Here is a 24,968-nt window from a genome sequence, read left to right as displayed (position 1 = left end):
CTCATTCTAGTAAAAGCGGTCAGGCGGGTTAAAGCGGTTGGCCCGCGCGAACCAGCTTTTACTATGTTCGTGTACATTTAAAGACGTGCATTCATTTTGAAAACGTTTAAAAGCGGGTCCGCGCGGTTTAACCGTAAGCGGGAATCGTATAACTATTAAACATTGTACTTTTAACCTCTCTGCAGACTGCGCAATTTTATATCAATGGGTCAAACAAAATTCCTTTCTTTAGACAGAGAATGTTCTTTAATATAGTCAAGTTTATGTCATTTATTTTGGTTTTTGTGTTTTAACCATGTTTTAGCACATAATATGTAATATAAGGTTATTAAATGCAAATGTTTAAAGAAACAGACTGACTCCCGTAGGATATGGTAGATAGCTCAGTTAGAGTATAGGCAGGTATAGTTTAGATCGTGGGTTCAAACCCCACCCGATGTGAGTTGTTTAGACATTTATTAATTTGGTTGGTTTTTACTATGTCTACAGAGTGAGGCAGATAAAGGTCCTATTATAAATATCTCGAAAACTAAAGGCAACAGAATCATGAAAATGGGAACGAAGGGGTTTTAAAGAGTGATCTATTTAATGAAAATATTTTCATCTACTTCCTACTTCCGATTATACCGGATGTTGCTTATAACTTCTTCTTAGAACTTCTTAGAAATTCTTCTCGATGTCTTCCTTGTTACAATATAAGGTTTTGTAATGTTATATAATATATATAGGGTAGGAAAAGAAAGAGGGGCAGACCAGACAACAGCTGGAAAAGAACAACAACGAGAGAACACGAAAAAATTGGACTAATATGGGGCGAAGTCAAAAAGAGAGCAAAAGATAGAAGAGAGTGGAGGGAATTAGTTCACAATTTATCCAGAGAATAAAAACAAAAGAAGATGCGCTGTCCCGGCCAGACAGAAATCTTACACTTTTGGCCAAGAAACGCATAAGCGCCCAATACTCCACAAGGAGGGATAGAACGAGGGAGATATATAGGGTAGTTTAAAAGAGAATTACATTTTTTTTCTTCATTTCGTAGCACTATTCACACCCTGTAGAATTGTAGAAGTTTGACATCAAAAACTCTATTTATGTTCATATGATTTTTAATATAGTCTACTATGGTTAAGAATTGTTAGTATGTATAGCTAAATTTTTAATTTTAGAATAAAGAGTTGGTCGAAACACGGAATGAGTATTTTCTGAGTTTTCTTAAATGGAACACCCTGTATTTTAGTATTGTAATGAAATGATATGTTATGGTACTTTTTTATTTCTTAAGCATTCCCTATACCTAACTGCTTTAGTTTGTGAGTTATTGGTGATTCAAGCCAAATATTAATTGTAACAAAAAATACGTGCAATTTTATTAGGTTGGTCGTGAACATATTCAATCGCAAATAATTTTTCGGAACCCATATTAATCTAGGAATACATATTAATCTAGACTGATCCTCAAAATTACCAATAATGATTGAGCTATCAAAATACCTACGTAGTTAACATTGTGGCGCGATTAACAATTAAGCACAAATTAAAGCAGTAAAGTATAGGGAATGCTTAAGAAATAAAAAAGTACCATAAAATATCATTTCATTACAATACTACAATACAGGGTGTTCCATTAAAGAAATCTCAGAAATACTCATTCCGAGTTTCGACCAACCCTGTATATCAAATGCAACATTTAAATATACATACTAATAATTTTTAACAATAGCTATATTAAAAATCATTTGAACATAAATAAAGTTTTTGATGTCAAATAACTACAATTCTACAGGGTGTGAAAGTTGCTACGAAATTAATAAGAAAACGTAATTATCTTTTAAACTACGAAAAAACTCTAGAAAAAACGAAGTTATAAGCAACTTCCGGTATAACTTGAAGTAGGAAATATATAAAAATATTTTCAATAAATAGATCACTCTTCAAAACCCCCTATTCCAATTTTCATGATTCTGTTGTTTTTAGTTCTCGAGATATTTCTAATAGGATGGTTATCTGCCTCACCCTGTGTGTTAAGTCAAGCTGAAAATGTACCTATACTGTTACGTTGTTCTAAGATCTAAAGTAACGTTTAATAAATAGCAATATGCTAGTGGGTAACTGCGAGACTTGCAAGACTTTTGCTGCAAGACCAAGACCAAGACCAACACCGGGAGTGCAATACCAAGACCAAGAACAAGACCAGGTGTATTGGTGCAAGAGCAAGACCAAGACTCTCTAAGTTTCGTCTTGGTCTTGCATTTGGGCAACACTAAGTTAGATGGACAGATGAACAGGATGAACAGATAAACAGGACATTTACCATAATATGGAAAAACAAATATAACAAAAAAGCAATAAGAGTAATCCATTACGAATGGCATTTTTTGTCCAATAGTAGTTATGGCTCCGCAATCTGAACCATTAAAACAACAAAGAATTTATACATTCTACACATGGTCTTACAGGTGATTCGAATGACTTTAGCAGTCATAAAGGCAAAAATATCAGTTCCTGAGGTGGATAACAATCCACGAAATCCATCTAGCTTCGTATTTACAATATATAAAACATAGCAATAAGGCGACTGGAAGAGCATTAACGTTCATATAAATAACTGCACATAACGTTAAGATAGAACAAGAATATTCTTAAGTAGTGGAGTCACTGAAGGTTTTCACCTCCGACTTCGTTGAACCTCCATAGATTTTCATTAAAATTAGTGAGTAGTTAGATGATACCTCAAGCAACAAAGGTGACATGATTTTCACCCCCGTCTCGGGGGTGAATATTATTTTATCAAAAATAATACCATAAATCGGTATAAGGACAAATTCTAAGCAAAATTTCTTATATAAAGTTATTAATGTAAATTAATATTTTTTGAGTTATTGAGGATCAAAGATTTTATTTTTTCGTAAAAAAATGCATGCTAAAGCTGTTTTTCACGTATAACTCAAAAATTATGGGCTTTTACAAAAAGTTATTATTACCCTCACTTTCAGTTATTATTAAAAGGTTTTTCAGTAAGGAGTTTATTTTATTTTTTATTATCATCAATTTTGGTAACAACAACTTTTTTGTAAAAACTTATAATTTTTAAGTTATTTAAAAAAATCGGTTAAAAACATACATTTTTCTCACGAAAATTTAAAATCTTTGGTCTTTACCAACTCAAAAATTTGTCCCTTTATCGAATTATGGGATTATTTTTAATAAAATAATTTTCACCCTCGAGAAAGGGTGGCACCCACTCCCAGAGTAAAAGCGCAAGTTGGCACCATATCACTTTTGTTAGTTCCTTGAGATATCCTCTAACCACTCATCAATTATTTTCCATCAAATCGATGGAGGTTCAACAAAATCGCAGTAATAGCTCATATCCACCTTAAGTGACTGCACTACAGGTGGTAGGCGAAAAATCTTGGTCTAATACATTATTTTTATGCTCTTTAAACAAGGCATTATTTTTTTTTTTTTCGAAGGAAAAAATTTTAACGCAGAATGAAAGATTACATTATTACCGAGGGCTGGAAGTCACTGAAAACTTCTATGTTTATTTTAATAAGTTACAGGGATGAAAAAAAAGAGAAAATGTAGTGTGATTTTTAATTTCAAATATCTCATTCCAAAGAAACTTTTTGTTTAACTAAAGGACTTTCGGCTCTCGGTAATAATGTAATCTTTCATTCTGCATATAAATTTTTCAAAAATATTTATTAGTTTTCTCAGGATTCGAAACAAATGAATACGTTTAAATAGCATTGGACCAAGATTTTGCACCTACAAAGCTTATTATACAGTATGGTACAAATCAAAGAAATAAATTCGTTATTTCCTAAGCCGGCGACTTCAAGGAAAATCCCGAAACAGGTCGATTTTTATTTTTAGATTCTGATTTTCATTCAGATTCAGAAGTCAAAGTAAGGTTTCAAAAAATAATAATAGATAACGAAGAATGGATATGGGACAATGATGCGGATAAACTAATACCTGAGATAAGCAAGAAATACCCAGGAACAATCCATCCAAAAAACTGATAAGCGAATTGGACGGAGAGACATTGATGACGACCAGGAAAGAACATGGAACATCCAGTAATATGAAAGAGCAAACAACGAGGAAAACTAATAACAAGGAAGAAAAGAGAAATGAAAACAAATGTCAAACGAGAATAGGTACATGGAATATAACCTCGATAACAGGAAAGGAACGTGAATTAACAGAGGAAATGGAAAGATTTGAGCTGCAGTTGATAGGAGTAAGCGAGACGAAAAAAATAGGAAATGGAATTGTCGATATCGGAGGGCAGCACATACTATACTATTCCAGAGTTCAGATAGGACAAAGAGCAAAAGAAGGCGTGGGAATAGTTGTAACGAAAGAAATGAACAGAAGAATAACCAAATTCAAACCAGTATCATCAAGAACCATATACATAAAAATAGAGTTAGAAGAAGAAGAATGTCACATAATACAGGTATAAGCACCGGTAGAAGGAACAGAGCATGAAAAAACAGAACTATTCTATGATGAGATACAGAAACTTATTGATGAGATATAAGAGGAAAGCAAAAACATCATCTAGGAGACTGGAATGCACGAATAGGAAATGATGAAAATATGGCATTAGGCTGCTTGGGAAGGTATGGAGAAGAGACGATAAATAGAAATGGTAGAAGAATGATAAGTTTCTGCCAAATAAATGACTTGTTAATAGGTAATTCTTTCTGGTATCAACCGAGAAACGAAAAATATACATACGTACCAGAAGAAAGAAATGCGAGAAGCATAATTGACTACATAGTATATCCTTGAGACGCAGAACTAACGATAAAAAATATAAAAACAGAGAACGAAGCCGAACTCGTTACCCAACACAGACTAGTGGGAGCAGAGATAAACATGAAACTAATGAAAATAATAGGGAGTCCTCAATATACAAGAATAGCAATACATAAGATGAAAAATATGGAAATGAGGAAGTTATACCAAAGAGAGACAGATAAAATACTGGAACTGCATCAAAACAATGAGGAAATATGGAATATGGAAGATAGATGGAAAAAATTGAGACACACGTTATGGAACACTGCAAAACAAGTATGTGGAATAAGAAAGAATGGGAAGAATAATAAAAGAACTGGATGGTGGAATAAGGAAATAAATCAAGCTGTAAAAAAGAAGAAAGAAATGTGGAAGCGATACATAAACACAAATGAAGAGCAAGACAGAGACAAATACAGAAGACAGAGAAATATAGTGAAAGAACTAGTAAAAGATGCGAAGAAGAAGAGCTGGAAGGAATTCGGTGAAGAATTGAACGAAGGTTTTGGGAATAACAATAAACAGTTTTGGAATAAAATAAGAAGCATTAAAGGAACAAAAAGGAAGCAAATAAGAGGAAATAGAAATGAGCGAAATGAATTGAAAACAAACATACAAGACATACTAACCATATGGAATAAGCACTATAAAGAAAAATTCGAGGCAAGTAACCAACAAAATGAGGAGGGAAGACAGCAGGCAAGAGAAGTGGATAGAGACAATCGAGTAGACGAAATTCATATCAAAGATATTGAAGAAGGATTGGCAAAAATAAAGATTGGAAAAGCGGGAGGTGCCGATGACATAGATCCGGAGATGATGAAGTACGTGGGAGAACGAGGCAAGCTTTGGCTACTGGAAATAATGAGGAAAGCATGGAGAACAGAAAAGATACCGGAAGACTGGGAAGAAAATTTATTGATACCAATACACAAGAAAGGAGATGAAGCGGAATGTGATAACTATAGGGATATATGCTTATCATCAGTGGCATATAAAGTCTACACCGGGATAAGAGAAAGGAAGCTCAGGAAAGAACTGGAAGGAATACTAGAAGAAGAACAAGCCTCTTTTAGGAAAGAAAGAGGAACAACAGATAATATATACATACTGAGAAATATAATTGAAAGGAAAAACGAAATAGAAGAAGACTTATATATTACGTTTATAGATATTAAAGCTGCTTTTGATTCTATAAAAAGAGAAGTAATATGGTCAGTAATGGAAGATCTGTAAATCCCGCAAAAGATAGTAATCGTGGTAAAAAGTACATATAGAAACGTACTTGCTAAAGTACCAATAAACGGAAACATATCGCCAATAATAAACCTAAGGAGAGGAATAAAACAAGGGGACAGTCTCAGCCCAGTTTTGTTTATATTAGCAATGGATAGAGTAATGAAGAGCGCTAAAAGAAGGTCAAGGCAATTACAGTAAATAATAGGGTACAGTAATTTAGTACCAGTGAGAATGGAGGGATTACTATATGCAGATGACTTAGTAATAATAGCAGACAATAAAGAGAAAATGCAAAAATTAATCGATATCTGGGTGGAGGAAATAGAAAATTTGAAAATGGAGGTAAATGTAAAGAAAACGAAAACCATGATAGTAGCTCAAAAGAAAAGGGAAGAAATAAACCAAACGATATTTAGGTGCAAAAATGAAATAATAGAAACAGTCTAGACGTTTGAATACCTTGGAGTAATAATATCAGAGGATGGAAATATAGATCAAGAAATATCATACAGAGCGAAAAAAGCAAATAAGATCTACTATGCACTAAATAAAACAATATTTGGAAAGAAATAAATAGATAAAGAAATAAAACTGAAGGTATGCAACGCAATCTCTGTACCAACTTTAATATATGCAAGTGAGACATGGGTAAACTATGCAAAAATAGACAGTACAATAAACGCAGCGGAGATGAAGCAGCTAAGAAAAGTAGCAGGAAAAACGAAATTGGACAGAATAAGAAATGAAGATATTAGACAAAGACTGAAACAGGAATCGATAATAACCAAGATACAAAAAAGAAAATTAAAATGTTATGGACACATTAACAGAATGGACCAGGGAAGACTACCAAAGCAGGTGATGGAATCGAGAAGATATGGTAAAAGAAGGAAAGGGAGGCCAAGGAAGAGATGATTCTATCAGATTATAGATAAATCAAATACACATATAAAGCAATCACTCACTTCAACAGGATTCAGAAAGATAAGCGCAAAAGTCATTCTAGTTACAACCATTTACTGCTCTTAATACGTTTACGCCCTTTTCTGTTTTTGTTACTATGTGTTCTATATGTTCTTTCCATAGCAACTTCCTATCTAAAATAATTCCAAGATGTTTAATCGATGGTTGAACTTGAAAAGTCATATCTTTGATTGTTACTGAATTCGGTATCTGCCGTTTTCTGGAGAAAATAACTAGCCTTGTCTTTTGACTAGAAATATTTAAACCTATGTAATTGCACCAGCTTTTTAATTCACTATACGCTTTCTCTACCATATTGCTTCCGAATGGGATTTCGCATTCGTCTTTGTAAATTATGATATCATCTGCGTATTCTAATATTTTGACATAATTTTGAACTTTGCTTTCGATTTTGGCTGTGTATATCAAATATAGTGTGGGACTTAAAATACTGACTTGTGGAATACCGATGTTAACTTTTCTTTCACCTATTATTTTATTTCCTATTCTTAATGAGATTGTTCTGTTACTGTATAATTTTATAATTCGTTTAGCAAAATCAATATTAAGACCGATATTTTTCATCTGATTATATAAAAAATTTAGGGTTACATTGTCATAGGCACTTTCTATATCTACAAAGAGGCCAACTACTGATTTAGAATTTGAAAAGGAGGTGTTGATATCTGTTACTAAGTGTCCTATATTTTCCATTGTGGAGTGTCCCCTGCGAAAGCCAAACTGATACTGTGGGAGCTTCTTATTAATTTCTAACCAAGATTCTAATCTTCTTTTTATCATGCGTTACAAAGTTTTTAAAACACATGATGCTAGTGAGATTCCTCTGTATGAATCTGGTAAATGGGGTTCTTTATTTGGTTTCTGGATTGGAACCACTACGTACCTCTTCCAACTGCTTGGGTAATCTTGAGTTTCCCAAATTGAGTTAAGGATATCTAGCAAAATGTGTTTACATTTTTTGGGCAAATTAGACAGCTTATTATAGTATATACCGTCTAATCCGGGAGCAGAATTTTTACAGGAACTTAGATTATCCTCCAATTCCATTATGGTGAATTGCTTTAACAAAGTGTCTTCTTTGTGATTTTTTTGTCTCTCATCGTTTAATCTATATATATATATATATATATATATATATATATATATATATATATATATATATATATATATATATATATATATATATATATGAAAAATAGATAATTGCATTTCAGTTAGATTCGAACCCCACCGGTGCCCCGACTAGTTTCGACTCATGTCAAGTCGTCATCAGGAGACACTAGGTAGGTGTTCGAAGCTAACTGATTTGCCGCTATTCCTTGGTGAATTTATAAACTAAATCCACCAGAGTATACTTAGTACGACCTCTATATGTGAAAAGAGAAAATAATTATTCTCTTGGTACCTTGGTAAAGGTACCAAGGTACCATTAAATTTAGCGTTGGTTATTGTTTTCTTTAATGGTATAGCGAAATCCGCTGCATTAAGTATATATTCAATAAATTGATCATAACCAATTTTATCATTTTTATTGTGTTTTTTTCTACTATATGAGAAAACAACATCCAATCTGCTTTATTAAAATTATATTTTTGAGTATTTGTTACATTTTTATCTGCACTTATGTTATTAAATATATCAATTATAATAGGTAAATGGTCAGACCCTAAAGAGACTTGTTCAACTCTCCAATTACAAAGTGTAGCAATTCCATTAGAGCAAAGTGTTATATCTACTGCTGATTTATGAACTTGCTGTGGAGTAGAAATCAAAGTTTCCTCTCCGGTATTAAGAATTACTAAATTGGTATTTTCTATTGTCGCGAGTAAATTATTACCAGCTACGTCAGTCCTTCCACAACCCCACACACTATGGTGGCAATTAAAATCACCTGCCACAATAAAAGGTTTTTCTAGACTTTCAAAAAATTTAGTCCAGTCCCTCTCACCTATTTTTAAATCTGGTTTAGCATATATAGAATATATATCAATTTGCGTATTTTTATCTAATATTTTAATAGACACACACATTAAGTCATTTATCCTGAAAAAAGTTTAGTTTTACTGAATGCATATGATTTTTTTAGTAATATGGCAAAGCCAGCAAATACATCCTCTCTATCATGTCTAAAAATATTAAAATTACTAATAGAAAATTTATATTCTTTTTTTAACCAAGTTTCGCATAAAATAGCTAAGGAAATGTTTTATCTAACAGAAATTTTTCTATGCTTCCCTTATTATGAACTATAGATCTAGTATTATATTGTAAAACTAAGAAAACTGCGATATAAGACTCTGGTTTACATCTATTTTAACTGACTCTAACAATTTTTGATCTGGTGAAACTTGAAAGTATTTTTGTAAAATATTGTTAATCATGTGTAACATGAAATCCTTCATTTCTTGATTTATATTTTGTGTCTCTTCGGCCTGGCATCTATAATTTGGTATGCTTGTATATTGTTCAAATTCCACTGAAGCTGATGACCTTGGAATTTCAATAATTTTTTTATGTTCTTCTAAATATCCTGATCTATTGTTATTGTTGTTAATATGCCTTTTTTTATTTATGACCTCTGTATAATATGGACTGTCTCGTTTATTTTTGGCTACGGTTGAGTAGCTGTTTTCGTATTTATCTTTAGCTTCTGTGTATGAAATGTTTTCAGTTACCATCATTTTCTTAACCGATTTTTGTATTGAAAATTCATTACAGTTTTTTCTATCCTTTGCTGCATGATTTTCACCGCATAAAACACATTTTGGTTCCTCCTTTTGGTCACAATCATCGGCTTCATGTTCACCCCCACAAAATAGGCATCTCACCCTTCCTCTACACTGGCCAGCAACGTGGTTGTACCGTAGGCATCTGTTGCATTGAACGACCCTTGGAATATAAATTTCTACATAAATAAGTTTTTCTATAATTACTAGTGACGGGATCATTTGTCCTTTAAATGTAACAATAATTGTCGGTATAATGATTTCTTGTTCACCATTTTTTCTTTTCATTCGTTTTACATATAAAACTTCAAAATTATTTCCAAATTTAGGTTTAATGATCTGGCCTAATTCCGATTCTGATAATTCAATATCAACTTGTTTAATGACTCCTTTTTTTGGGTAAAAAATGTGGGTACATACGCCTCGTATCCTTTTTCTTTCAACTTTTCTGACTTTATTAATAAATTAGCGCTACTGTAAGAATTTAATTCAACCTTGATTTTGTTAATACCTACCACATCCATTCTTAAAATATTATTTTTAATTTCTGGGACCGCTCCCATAATCACCCTCGCAGATCCAATACGGTGAAGCCTTCCGATGTGGCCGTGGTTATTCTGAACGAATATACAGGGTGTAACGAAAATACAGGTCATAAATTAAATCACATATTCTGAGACCAAAAATAGTTCGAATTAACCTAATTTACCTTAGTACAAATATGCACATAAAAAAAGTTACAGCCCTTTGAAGTTACAAAATGAAAATAGATTTTTTCGAATATATCGAAAACTATTAGAGATTTTTATTGAAAATGGACATGTGGCATTCTTATGGCAGGAACATTTTAAAACAGAATTATAGTGAAATTTGTGCACCCCATAAAAATTTTATGGGGGTTTTGTTCCCTTAAACCCCCCCAAACTTTTGTGTACGTCTTAATTAAATTATTATTGTGGTACCATTAGTTAAATTCAATATTTCTAAAACTTTTTTGCGTCTTAGTATTTTTTCGATAAGGCAATTTTTATCCAGTTGCGGCTTCTTTTTTAATATGTTTACATAAAAATTTTATGGGGGTTTTGTTCCTTTAAACCCCCCAAATGTTTGTGTATGTTCCAATTAAACTTTTACTGCGGTGCCATTAGTTAAACTCAGTGTTTTTAAAACTTTTTTGCCTCTTTGTATTTTTTCGAGAAGGCACTTTTTTTCGAGATATTACTTATTTTTTAATATGGTTCAAAATATACCTAAAAATGTAAATCATAAATAAATTTTCATATTATTACAAAGTCTCCATAATCGTACTTAGCCATATACAAATATGTGGTGGATTTGACAAATATTCAAAATATCTCGATAAAAACTGACTTTTCGAAAAAGTACTGAGAGGCAAAAAAGTTTTTAAAATATTGTGTTTAACTAATTGTACTACAATAATAATTAAATTGGAACGTACACAAAAGTTTAAGGGGGTTTAAAGGAACAAAACCCCCATAAAATTTTTATGGGGTGTCCAAATTTCACTATAATTTTTTCTTAAGATACTACTACCATAAGAATGCCACATGTCTATTTTCAATAAAAGATCGAAAAAATCGATTTTCATTTTGTAACTTCAAAGGGCTGTAACTTTTTTTATGTGCACATTTGTACTAAGGTAAGTTAGGTTCAATCGAACTATTTTTGGTCCCAGAATATGTGATTAAATTTATGACCTGTATTTTTGTTACACCCTGTATAATACGGACCGGCATCCGCAGCAGAATAAAAATTTATTGGCCTTTCAGATATATTAGTATTAGGTGTACTTACCCCTATTTTGCTATTATTAGATTTGTTATTATTTTGTATTTCTACCTGATTATTTTCCTCTCTTTTTCTCTTGTTCCTGTTACCTTCCTCGTCCGTCATCATCATTTCCGTGTTGTTCTCTTCTACATCTTGTTTTCCTCTATCTGGTGGGACCGTTTTTTCACTTTTAGTCATATTCAAAACACCAAACACCAAACGTTTTTGTAACTAACCGTAACCAGTTCTCTCGAACACACAATCCAACCGTATTGCTTGAATTACCGTACTCGACTCAAATATTTAAGTATTTTAACAAATAAATGATATAATTTCAAATTGTGGTAACAACGAAATTATCAAATGCTGTTTTTTTTTTCTAACAGAAACATATAGCTTCTATCTTAGTAGGTACATAGAAAAACTTCTTCCGACATCAACTGATGTAACAGAGGCATTTTTCAAATGCATCGTAATAGTTGGCTCTAAATTAAGTGGTTCGGAAAATGTTCAAGCTACTACTTGAACCACTTTAGAAAAAACCTGGTAACCAGTGTTTTTGTCCATGGTTATTGGAAAATGTTTGGAAATTTTTCTTTTTACTTTTAACGTTTTGACACAATGATTCAAATTTTTTTATTAAAAATGTACTGTCTAACAATAATAATTTGGATGAATCCAATTGGGTAATAGTTTTCTGAACGAAACTATAGTTTGATTTTATGAATGACACTGAACTGAACACAGGTGTTCACGGTTTATTTTACAACAAAAGTGAAAAGGACCGTCAAACTAAAAATTTTTACCTAGTGATATAAACAGGCAGATTTTGGAACCCTTGTATCAAGGAAAAAACGTGACGAAATTATGTATAAGCTGCTATCTTTTATTAGTTCCGATACCAAAAATTTGAATACCAAGAGATTATAAAACAAAATTAAATATTGAGATTTCCAAGCTATTTGTTACATGATTATAAAAAAATATATATAACCAAAATTTCAAATTATATGCACTTTATGCACATTTATATAATATATGCAAAATTTGATATTTTTGCATCTTTTATGCATAATGTGCAAAATATGCAATTGCATAATGTGCAAAATATGCAATTTGCATAATTGCATTTGCATAATTGCCATTTGCATAATTTGCATAAAGTCTAATTCTAAATAATTTTGTAATGTGAATCTCAAGCTTGTCTACATTTTTTGCTATTAATTTTTATTCCTATCTGTTACTATATCGGATCTATTGAGCTTTATCCCACTAATCAGTAATCAATCACCTTGTAGAGAACTAATGCAATTGTTTATAGAACATATTAAAAATAAAAAATAAAATTGTAAATTAATTAACGCCAAGATAGGAATTAATTAAAATGTATTTAGTATCTTCTTCTTATGGTGCCTATCCGTTACGGATGTTGGACACTAACATGGCTATTCTGACTTTGTTGACTGCTGCCCTGAAAAGTCCGGTAGTGGTTAAGTTAAACCATTTTCGCAGGTTATGCAGCCGGGATATTCTTCTTCGTCCTGGACCTCTTTTCCCATGCACTTTACCTTGAAGTATGGTCCGAAGCAGGTCATATCGTTGTTCATTGCGCATTATATGGCCCAGGTATTCCAGTTTGCGACGTTTTATGGTTACGACTAGTTCGTGCTCTTTACCCAAAAGTATATAATCAAAACTATGGTTTTTCTTAATGTAGGCTCCCCAATGACTAGTGGTCAGCCCCTATAGTTATTAGAGTACCAAGACAAAGGGTATTATAAGAATAATAACGCTTGAGGTCAATGGTGTATATAACGAGTTATAATACGTATTATCTCTATAATACCCGTGGTCCCTTTAACGTTCAACGTCCGACTCAATTATTCTTTATATGCAAAAAATTGAATGAAATTTAAATAAATTAGTTTTCAAATATAGTTATTAAGGTACCAAGGGTATTATAAGGATAATAGCGCTTGAGGTTAAGGGTGTATTTACCGAGGGCCGTCGGCCGAAGGGATATACGTTGACCAAAAGCGTTATTATTATAACACCCGCGGTGTCTTCAACGTTTAATGCCCGACTAAATTATTCTTTATATGCGAAAAATTTGAATGAATTTTGAATTAATTAGTTTTCAAATAAGTACATTTATCAGTAACAGTAGTAACTTAAGAGGAAACAGTAGCGATCAACAGGTAGCGAAAACGCGTTCCAAGATTGCGGCTGTAATTTTGAATATTTTTTCGAGACATTTGGCACACGTATTCGTAATATAATAAAGAATGGCGGTACAGAGCCCAATTTGAAAAATATATTAATATGTGGAAATTACTCTGTAATTAAATACAATATTAGAAAAACGAGCCTGTACCGCCATTAAGAAGAACAAGAAAATACACTTTCTTCAAATAAATTTTTTTATCCGATGTCTAGATTTTGTGTCATTTTGGAACTACTAAAATTTTTTATTTCATTAGTAGTTCCAAAATGACACAAAATCTAGGCATCGGATAAAAAAGTTTATTTGAAGAAAGTGTATTTTTTGTTCTTCTTAATGGCGGTACAGGCTCGTGTTTTTAATATTGTATTTAATTGCAGAGTAATTTCCACATATTAATATATTTTTCAAATTGGGCTCTGTACCGCCATTCTTTATTATATTACGAATACGTGTGCCAAATATATCGAAAAAATATTCAAAATTACAGCCACAATCTTGGAACGCGTTTTGGGCTACCTGTTGATCGCTACTATATCACCTTAATTGTGGTAACCATAGTTTTACTTAGGTTGATATTTGTCAACTTGACAATATTTAACTAGTTATTTAAATATAATGCCAAAGGGCGTTACTTTTCAAAATCACGTACTTAGCAGACTTCGAAATAATGTCATTATTTGTCAAATAATATACCAGTCGGATATTAAATACATTTACCAGCAATAGTCGCAACGTAATTGTGGTAACCATAGTTTTACCACAGAATAACTAACCACACAGAAGCGAATCTTATTGTTGTTTCCATTGATTTTGTGGATATTTGACCTTATGCACCAGTGGCAGAATAGAACTTGATGTTCTAAGGAATAGACCATTCCAAATGATATGATATTTTTGACAAGTAGTTATTAATTAAATATGAAATATAAAATTTAACTATAAAATATAAATAAACTATAAAATAAAACATATATAAATATAAAATTTAACTAAAAACAACTGTCACTGTCAGTCGCAAAAATGAGGTTGCACCAGTTACGTGACGCATGAGCATGAAATTTATGTTGCAATTTTTGGCCTAAGTTTCGCTTCTGTATGGTTAGTTATTCTGTGGTTTTACTTAGGTTTTTATTTGTCAACTTGACAGTATTTAACTAATTATTTAAATTTAATGACCTTGGGCGTTATTTTTCAAAATTACGCCCTAGGGCGTTATATCATACTTAACTGACTTCGAAATCATGTTATTATCTGTCAAATAATATACTAGTCGGACATTAAATTAATTAATTAGGATAAGTATAATAGGGAATATTATGTATAAGAAAAATATTTTGTAAAATAAATAAGCAAAATTGGTGTATCGGCGAATGAGCCTAAAAGGGCCTGCCTGTAGTCATATAACCCCAAGAAAAAAAAACTCACCTTCGATACCTTTTCCAAAAAATAAATGCAAATTACCGAAATAAATATTCGGTTTGGGCCCTGGCACATTGCCCAAGTACTTAAATTGATTTTTCACATATCGTTTATGTAAAATTGGTATTATAGTCAAGATTGCACCAATAATTAATAAAAATATACCAATAATGATCAACATTTCTGTTCACACTCACGTTCTGTGACCGTTTCAACTATAAATATGTTGTCGTTTTTGAACCTTTGTAATGAATAATTAAAAAACCTTTTAAATACATTATAAAAAAAATGCTTGTTTAGATTATGTGGTACCGGAAGAAGCTTTGTTGTGTATTGTATATTTTACTTATAGACCGGGAGATATTATACAGAAGTTCAGTCACGATTTTCTAAGTCCTGCCTTTTGCAATAGTGGAAGGGTAGACGAGGTATTTACAATTTGTGGAAATATCCACAAATTTCCTGTGACATTTACCTGTAAAAATTAGATTTTCCCAATAAATAAAAATAGGATTTTGCGATGAACTTCTGAGTCCTGCCATATCCGTAGAAAGACAGGATACTATCGATTTTATGAAGAAAATTTTTTGGGCAGAAGGATTGCAAACGGGCTAACGGAGTATATATGTATACAAACATGTAAGGAAAATAATGAAATTTTCATGATTTTCTGGGTCCTGCCAACTAAATAAATTAAACATATATATTTCAAAATGATCAAAAAAAATGTTGACATGACGTCTCCTACTTTTTAAGTATACTTGTCCCTTGGAAAATTCTGGAGCTCTGAAAATTATTGAATGTTTCCCGAGTGACACTTTGACAGTTTTAATTTCACGAGCCGAAGGCGAGTGAAATTATCTCAAAGTGTCACGAGAGCAAAAATTCTATATTAATTTCAGAGGTCGAGTGCAATTTGTTGCGATTATTTCATGAATAAAACTGTTCAAAACCAAAATTTTATTGTAATTTATTTATGTAAGTACCATTAAACACACAGTTTTTATAAATATTTGACGATTGAAAGTCATCACTTTTATAATTTTTAAAACATTAATTGTTATTAATGTCACTGAATGTATTTTTTCGTAGCAACGAAGGGCATCTGACGTAATATACTTAACGACGGGAGATTATCAAAAATTATCGATTTAATTCAGATTTCTGTAGCTTTCTATTGGTCAGAATCTCCTATGAATGAAATAATCTGAGGAATCTCCGGGCTTCGTTTGCTAGAAGAGTTTCTGGACACCCTGTCTAATAGGTACAATCCCTACTATAACCAATTATATTAATTGTAAAATTATTGATTTGCTTCCTATTACTTTTATTACGTTTACTTAGATACAAATATGATCTAATCGCTTAAAATAAAGATGTTACAGTTTGGTATTAGATTTGAAAGGTGTGTAAAAATCCGAGAGAATCCTCAAGAAAATAATATTTAATACCGTACAATTGTTTTAACGATATAAAAATTAATTTTTATGCAGTAAATATCTTTGCGGTTATCCTGCCACTTTGTAAACGGTTTTAGATTAGTGTTTTTTAAGCATACTCGACATGGCATGACTAAGAACATTGTGGTGATATCAATATGTCTGTATAAAACCCTGTAATAATTTTACAGACTTAAAATTTTATTTTATATACGAAATAACTACACAACCATCCTGCCTCTTTGTAAGTAGCTTAATATTAACATTCTTGAGATATGTGCAACATGGCATGACTCAGAAAATCGTGTAACTTTCCACGAATTTTCTTACACATTTTTTAACTATGTATAGTAAAAAAGGAGTAACTAAAAATCCTGCCATTTTAATTAATGTCTACGTAAATTATTTATTTTATAATAAAATTTATTTTATGACTCAGAAAATCACGGAACCAGGGTGAAAATTTTCCACAGAATTTTCCAAGAGACAAGTGCAGTTAAACATTAGGAGACGTCATGCCAACATTTTTTTCGATAATTTTCAACTAATTATGTTTAATTTATTGTTGACAGGATTCAGAAAATTATGAAAATTTCATTATTTTCATTACATATTTGTATATCTATATACTCCCTTAGCCCTTTTGCAACCCTCCTGACTAAAAAATTTTTTTCATAAAATTGATAGTTTCCTGTCATTCTATGGATATGGCAGGACTCAGAAATTCATCGCAACTACCCATTCTTTTTTAATCTAATTTTCACAGGAAAATGTCACAGGAAACCCGTGGATTTTTCCATAAATTGCAAGTACCTTTTCTAACCTTCCAGTATTGCAAAGGGCAGGACTTAGAAAATCGTGGTTGAAGTTCTGTTAATATCTCCCGGTATATTAATAATTATACGCTGTATATGTATATATACAGTGTGTCCTATGTGTAGTAAAATACCTTTTATTTTACTACCTATCTATTTTTTTATTACATAATAATGTTGTACAGCTCATCGTCGCGGAAAAAGGAAAAATGATTTATGTTTTACTGACATTTATCGTATGTCATTGTAATAATATATACCAGTTTGTTGAGATTGAAGTTTGATACAGTTTTTGAAGGAATTGAAAGAAGGTTTACTATGGAAAATAAAAGAAAACACTATAAGTGTTGTTTAGTGTCATTTTCAGAGGCGTAGCTACCGCCGTATCAGCCGTATAAATTATACGGGGCCCCCGACATTCAGGGGCCCCAGCGCGGCATGTCGAAACAAAATTCCATTTAAAAAAATTGAACAATTATGTCACTATTAAAACACTTTGAAATAGTGTATATTATATATTGTTTAGATATTAACGACATTTTCGTGTAATGGATCCTTTATCTATATTTATATAAATTATATTTATCTATTCTCTGTCGCTCGCCGTTATTTCATAACAACAGAGCCTTTTTGTTTTCAAGCTATCTTTATTGTCCATTCACCGTTGGCTGTGTGTGACATATTGTATAATGTATAATGCCAAATTGCAATTTTTGTAATCGCTTTACCTTTGAATTTTTGAAACAGTATTGTTTGGGTATATCTTCGTGTAATCTGTTCTTGTATTTAATGTATTGTATTGTAATGTATTGTAATTTAATGTAATCATGTGTATTTATGTACTTCTTTGTTTAAGCTCGTTTTCAATGTCTATTCATCCTTGGCATGAACAAAAAATTAATCTGTTTTCAAATAATGTGTCTCAACAAACTATTTATATCTCTTTTTCGACATTAGTTTATTAGAGTTTATTAGGTTTATTATTATTATCTGTATTTGGGTGTTAGACGCAGAACTTATTAGTTCCGAAGGTTGTATTATGTTCGCAATTTATTTAAATTTACAATCAATTGTTATCTTTTATTTTGTAATAATATAGGTACCTATATACAATAGTTATTTAGGCAGTCAATGAGAATATTTTCCTCCGAATTCAATCCTACTATATCGATTTACTTGATATTTTCACAGTAAGTAGAGAATAGCTTAAGAAACAAAGTCTACCCTATGCCAATGTGTGCTATTATCTTAGGGGTGGTTCCTACCCCTTCTCTGGGGTGAAAATTTTTTTGGTTAAAATAGCCACGGAAGAGGTTAGAGAACCGAATTCTAAGCCTAAACTGTTACATATTTATTTTTCGAAAACTCAATACTTTTTGAGCTATTATTATTTGAAATAAGGCCATTTTCATTAAAAAATGGCACTTTTTCGGACGGATTTTTGCGAATACTTTAAAAACTATGCATCCAACAAAAAAAACTACATAAAATATTTTTGTAGCTTATAAAAAAAAACAAAGAGATTCGTTTCTTCATAAATCTTCTAGTTATAATACAAAAGGGGACATGATAGGTGAGAAGAGTTTGTTTTTTTTTTGGTGCATGCTCAAATCGGTGTATTCAAGTTGAAATAACAGAGAAACGGTGTATTTTAGGTGTATAATGATACTAATAACTTTTGTAGTGCTTGAGAAGACCTTTCAAATTAGCAATATTAAATGTTGATTACATTCAAACTAAGCGAGATAGGCTGCAACACAATTTATGACTAATGTATTTATTTTCAAAAAGAAATGAGAAGTATATTTAAGATTTCATCTATCAGAATTTAAATACATCGTTTTCCTTTTAAAATACTTTTTATTATAGTGTTATTTTGATGTTCGAAAAAGATCAAATTATAGAGCGCATTTTTAAATGTTCTTAAAAATTTTCCTTTTTCTCCATGTAACTCGAAAATGATAAGAGATACGAAAAAAAGATACCACACAAAAGTGTAGGGTTTTTTTGGATAAAAATTTCGTTTTCATTTTTCATTATTGTATCTCTTATCATTTTCAAGTTAAGAAGGAAGATTTTTAAGAAAATTTAAAAATGCGCTCTATAATTTGATCTTTTTTTTTCAAAAACCATTTATTTTATTCCCGTCCAACTTTTTGAACATAGAAATAACACTATAGTAAAGGCATTGTAGAACTAAAACGATGCATTTACATTCCGGCGAATGGGGGTTAAAATTACTTCTCATTTTTTTCTTAAATTACATTAGTTATCAATTTTGTTTGCAGCATATCTTGCTTAGTAGTCCAGGGCGCATCTGCTTTGATATGGACGTTGAGAAGTGACTAAATTTTTTTTGCAGAAATTGCTTGAAAATAACTCAAATAATAATATTTGAGTTATCCTCCCACTCAAAATGGTCCGGAACATTGTTTAAATAATCAAAATGTCAAAATATGAAGGAAAAATTCGATTTTTTTATTGGTTTTTTGATTATAACTTTAAAACTATTCATTTCTGAGAAAAGTTGTACTAACATAAAAGTTGCGTAATTAACTTTCCTATAATACAGAATTGGTTACAAATTTAAAAAATAGTCACCCTTGATGCAAAATAGCAATAATTGCGAAAAAACCATACAAAAACAAGTATTCGCATTTTACATTTTTCAACCATTTACACTACACTTAAGACTTTCATATTTTACCCAGAAAAACTCTATGATATAGTAAAACAACACTGTAAATTTCATTAAGATGGGTTTAATAGATTTTGCAAACTAAATTTTGCAATTTGCAAGACTGAAAATAAAGCAGATCGTAAGTTGATTTTTTTTCACCAAAATTTCTTCCAATCTTTATCTAATATATTATTTTCTTACTCTATATTTTGTTGTATTTTAATATTTTAATTCCACAAAAATCAAACTAAGCACTTCATTCGTTCGCCAGCATTGTAAGCGTACGGTTGTATGTTTTGATCTGTTTCTTGTGTTTACATGTTTTGTTATTTGTTTTGATTAATGTGTTGTGAAAACTAGCTGTAAGTGTTTATATTTTTATTACTGTCATCACATCGACCAACTTTCAACGACCTACATAGGAAAATATTTGTATATTTAACCTTGACATTATGGCATACAATAATTGTGAAATTTGCTTAGCTGAATTTTCCCAAAACGAAAAATATAAGTTACGTTGCCATGGAGATTGTAAACGGTATTTTTGCATCAAATGTTCTAGTCTCAACAAAACAACGGCAAAAGCTCTCCTGGACCCAAAAAATTGTCATTTAAGATTCTTCTGTACATTATGTGATTCGCCTAGCCTCAGATATTTAAATGAAAAAATAAACGACAAGAGAATTTTGACGCCTTAATTAAAGTTTCAAAAAAATTCACTGATAATTTGCCAATTTTCATCGAGACATATGATTTATTAACCAAAAATGACGGCAAATTAGACTATCTGACAAAAAAAATTGACGAGATCCACAACTTAAATAACCGGCTAAATCCCGAATATCTTTTAATATGGATAAGGCAGATGGAACAAGATATCTTTAATATATTGTCAGTTTTTTTCGGCTGTTCCAATGACACAATTAAAGTCCAAGTCCAAGATTCAAATTCATCTGAGATAAAATTGGGATTAGACAGGCTCTTCTCAAACATAAGTGAAATATCTAATCAAATGAGTAATCTTTCACACAAACTACCTGCTATACCAGGGGTGGGCAAACTTTTTTTATTAAGGGCCACAAAATATTTTTGGTCTATTACCGAGAGCCGCAATATTTGTTACCTTAAGAGGAAACAGTAGCGATCAACAGGTAGCGAAAACGCGTTCCAAGATTGTGGCTGTAATTTTGAATATTTTTTCGAGATATTTGGCACACGTATTCGTAATATAATAAAGAATGGCGGTACAGAGCCCAATTTGAAAAATATATTAATATGTGGAAATTACTCTGTAATTAAATACAATATTAAAAAAACGAGCCTGTACCGCCATTAAGAAGAACAAAAAAATACACTTTCTTCAAATAAATTTTTTTATCCGATGCCTAGATTTTGTGTCATTTTGGAACTACTAAAATTTTTTATTTCATTAGTAATTCCAAAATGACACAAAATCTAGGCATCGGATAAAAAAGTTTATTTGAATAAAGTGTATTTTTTTGTTCTTCTTAATGGCGGTACATGCTCATTTTTTTAATATTGTATTTAATTACAGAGAAATTTCCACATATTAATATATTTTTCAAATTGGGCTCTGTACCGCCATTCTTTATTATATTACGAATACGTGTGCCAAATATCTTGAAAAAATATTCAAAATTACAGCCGCAATCTTGGAACGCGTTTTGGCTACCTGTTGATCGTTACTGTATCACCTTAACATGTTCGAATTTTTAACTTTTTACTAATTTTGTTTAAGGGGGGGGTGGCATGGTTTGAAATCAACATTTCAAGCACCTTTTCTTGAATTTTGTTTGAAATTATGGTAGAATTATTTTAATTTTAAATTAAATAAACATATTCAGTACAATTAAAAGAGTATTCAAAAAAAATTCAAGACCAAATATTGAAAAATAAGCCAACGGTGGCAAATTTTTACAGGCAGCTCAAAAAAAATAGATTTTGCAGTAGAACTCGTCAATGAATCATAATATGAAACAAAAAGTTCAAAAATATTTTATTAGCTTATGAGTTTCTCGAGGTAACGCTGTTTTTAGTTGTAACGATTTTTGAGTTTTTGATATCACTCAAAAACTCAAAATGCAAGTCAAAATACCGAAATTTTAGTAAAAAAGTGTGAAAATCAACATATTTATTATTGTTAACGGAAACATATCTCGACAGAGTTCATCATCATCACACAGCCAAATTTGTCCACTGTTGGACATAGGCCTCCTCAAGATGTCTCCACCCTTCTCTGTCCTGGGCAGCTGCAATCCAGTTTGTCGCTATTCTCTTAATATCGTCGGTCCATCTGGTAGGTGGTCTTCCACGACTTCGTTTCTCCTATCTTCGATCTAAGATCTTCCTTGTCCATCTGTTGTCTCTCTGTCTTGCGACGTGTCCTGACCATTTCCACTTCAACTTCGTAATGCGGTTTATGATGTCTTCCACTCCAGTTCTTCGCCCTAACTCATCATTTCGTATTCTGTCTCTCAAAGTTAGGCTAAGCATGGGTCTTTCCATTTTTCGTTGTGCTACTTGTAATTTTCTTATTGATGTTTTAGTCAGTGTCAGTGTTTCAGCTCCATAAGTAAGCACCGGAAGTACGCACTGGTTAAATGCTTTTCTTTTTAGCTTTACTGGAATGTTTTCCTTGAACACGTCTCTTAGTTTGCCATACGCTGCCCATCCTAAAGCTACTCTTCGACAGAGTTACCTCATGAAATATCTAAAGAAAGTCTATGAAAAATTTCAGGTGGATCTGTCAAGTAGGTAGTTTATGAGTTACAATGTCCACCGCCTTTGAAAAAAGCAGTTTTGAGAAAAACGCGTTTGGTTTGACAACTTTTATTTCTGTTTTTGTCTGTCAAATCGTAAAGTGATGCACGCCGAAATATGTTTTGAATCGCGGAATAATTTACAAAAGAGAAGAGGAACAGCTGTTGAACGTTTCTCACTACGCTCAAGCTACTGCAAAGGTGCAAAACGAGTCGAAGGTAGGGATATTAAACATGCTCTACTTCTGGTAATTTTACTCCGGTCAAGCTAAAAATTTTAGAGAGTATTCTTGAAGTTTATTTATTTATTTATTTATGTACATTCATTTAAAATAATAAAAAAATCAAAAATTTCAAATTTTTGAAACCATACCCCTCCCCCCTAAACCGCATTCGCACTTAATTAAAGATGGTATTTCCCTCAAATATATGTGTATCTATATATTTATTTATTTTTTCTATTATATATCTATTTCTTTTTTCGCTTATATTGTTCTGAAGCTATTTCCTTGTGACATCTTATGCAATTTACTATTTTATTTGGAAATAAGCCACAGTTTAAGTTTGAAAATAAATTTATTTTACGTTTCGATTTCCAAATCGTTATCAAAATACAAAACATTAATAAACTAAGCATTTATTTAATTAGTTTAATTATTAATGTTTTGTATTTTGATAACGATTTCCGAAGTGGAAATGGAAACGTCAAATAAATTTAATTTCAAACTTAAATTGTGGCTTATTCCCAAATAAAATAGTAAATTCTATTTTCACATTGCTATTAGTTACTTAAATATTTGAAGGGAAATTCCGTGCTTAAATAGATGCAAACACGCATCATACGTATTAATATGAAACACGCGTCATTTAAATCAAAATAAACAAAGTTATAAATTTGAAAAATCTTAGATTCCCTTCATTGTTTTTGTTTTCTTTGAAAGAATTGAATAATATAAAAATATGCACATTTAATCCTATTGAACGAATAATTAACAATATTAGTTATAATTGAAATGACGTTGGCGTTGACTACTTGCAAAATATTTGCACGATACCTGCTCATGGATTAAGAAGCAGTAAAAAATAATAACTGATATTCTGAAAATTGTTCATGGACGTAATATTTAAGTTTTCTCAACATTAAAATATTTGCTGCTCTTAAATTTGGTGCTCCGTCAGTTGTTGCACTTACTAGGTGGTTACAGCGTTAATTTAAAATTTTAAAAACAGTTCCAGACTACTTCAAAAATATCGTTTCCATTTGTTCAAATTTCGTGGATTTCATTCAGGGAGCCGACAAAACTCTGCCGGAAACCCAAATAATTGCCCGCGTTATGTTGAAAATTTGCGGAAAAATCACCCGCTGCGAAAGTTTTAATTAATAGCTGCATTATCTATATTTATTAATATTAGCAATAATTTAAAAACATCTTTAAATGAAAATAATTCACTTTTTCCGCGGGCCGCAAAAAATGTATAAAGGGCCGCATGCGGCCCGAGGGCCGCACTTTGCCCACCCCTGTGCTATACAAATGAAGAAAGAGGTAGTGAAGAGAAACATAGTATATGCCACCTCAAGTACCCAAACTGAAGACATTCATTTCGAAGCTAGTCCAGTCAAAAAATCAAAAATTGCGGAAGATAAATGTCACTTTGTTGTTATTAGCAACTTAACCCCAATTTACACCCCTATTCAAGTAGTTCACTACATTAAAGAGAAGCTAGGTATTAAGGAATATATTCGATGTTACGCTCTACTTCAAGACGCCAACACAGCAACTGGTTCCTCATTCAAAATAGGCATAAAATCTAAAACGTCTATCGACTTATTATTTAATAAGGAAAATTGGCCACCTGGTGTCAACATTAAATGGTCCACAGAATCATCATACTCTGAACCAAAGACTTCAACTGAACAAAATATGAATCCGAAATACATCAGAAGCCCGGTTAGCTTGGAAAATCCAATTACTATTCCAGGCAACAATAAAAATGAAGTTGAAAACACAAATATATTTACAGACAAGCAGGCCATCACAGTTTGCAAATCAAAAGA

The 24,968-nt window shown here is 31.5% G+C and overlaps 1 protein-coding gene across 3 annotated transcripts in view; it reads right to left on the bottom strand.

Annotated features, from left to right (window-relative positions):
• Positions 1–15,408, bottom strand: part of LOC114336456 (cytochrome P450 4c3-like) — a 222,147-nt gene extending 206,739 nt beyond the window's left edge. Inside the window, exon 1 of one of the 3 annotated variants that reach the window (XM_050652567.1) lies at positions 15,205–15,408. In XM_050652567.1, coding sequence (XP_050508524.1) covers positions 15,205–15,379 — 175 coding nt within the window. In that variant the 5' untranslated portion in view covers positions 15,380–15,408. The remainder of the gene's footprint in view (positions 1–15,204) is intronic. The other 2 variants (XM_028286826.2, XM_028286825.2) reach the window with 2 other exon arrangements.
• Positions 15,409–24,968: the final 9,560 nt, after the last annotated feature.

Source organism: Diabrotica virgifera, chromosome 6 (genome assembly GCF_917563875.1).
Source record: "Diabrotica virgifera virgifera chromosome 6, PGI_DIABVI_V3a".
Lineage (NCBI taxonomy): Eukaryota > Metazoa > Arthropoda > Insecta > Coleoptera > Chrysomelidae > Diabrotica > Diabrotica virgifera.
This window is presented reverse-complemented; position numbering and strand designations above follow the sequence as displayed.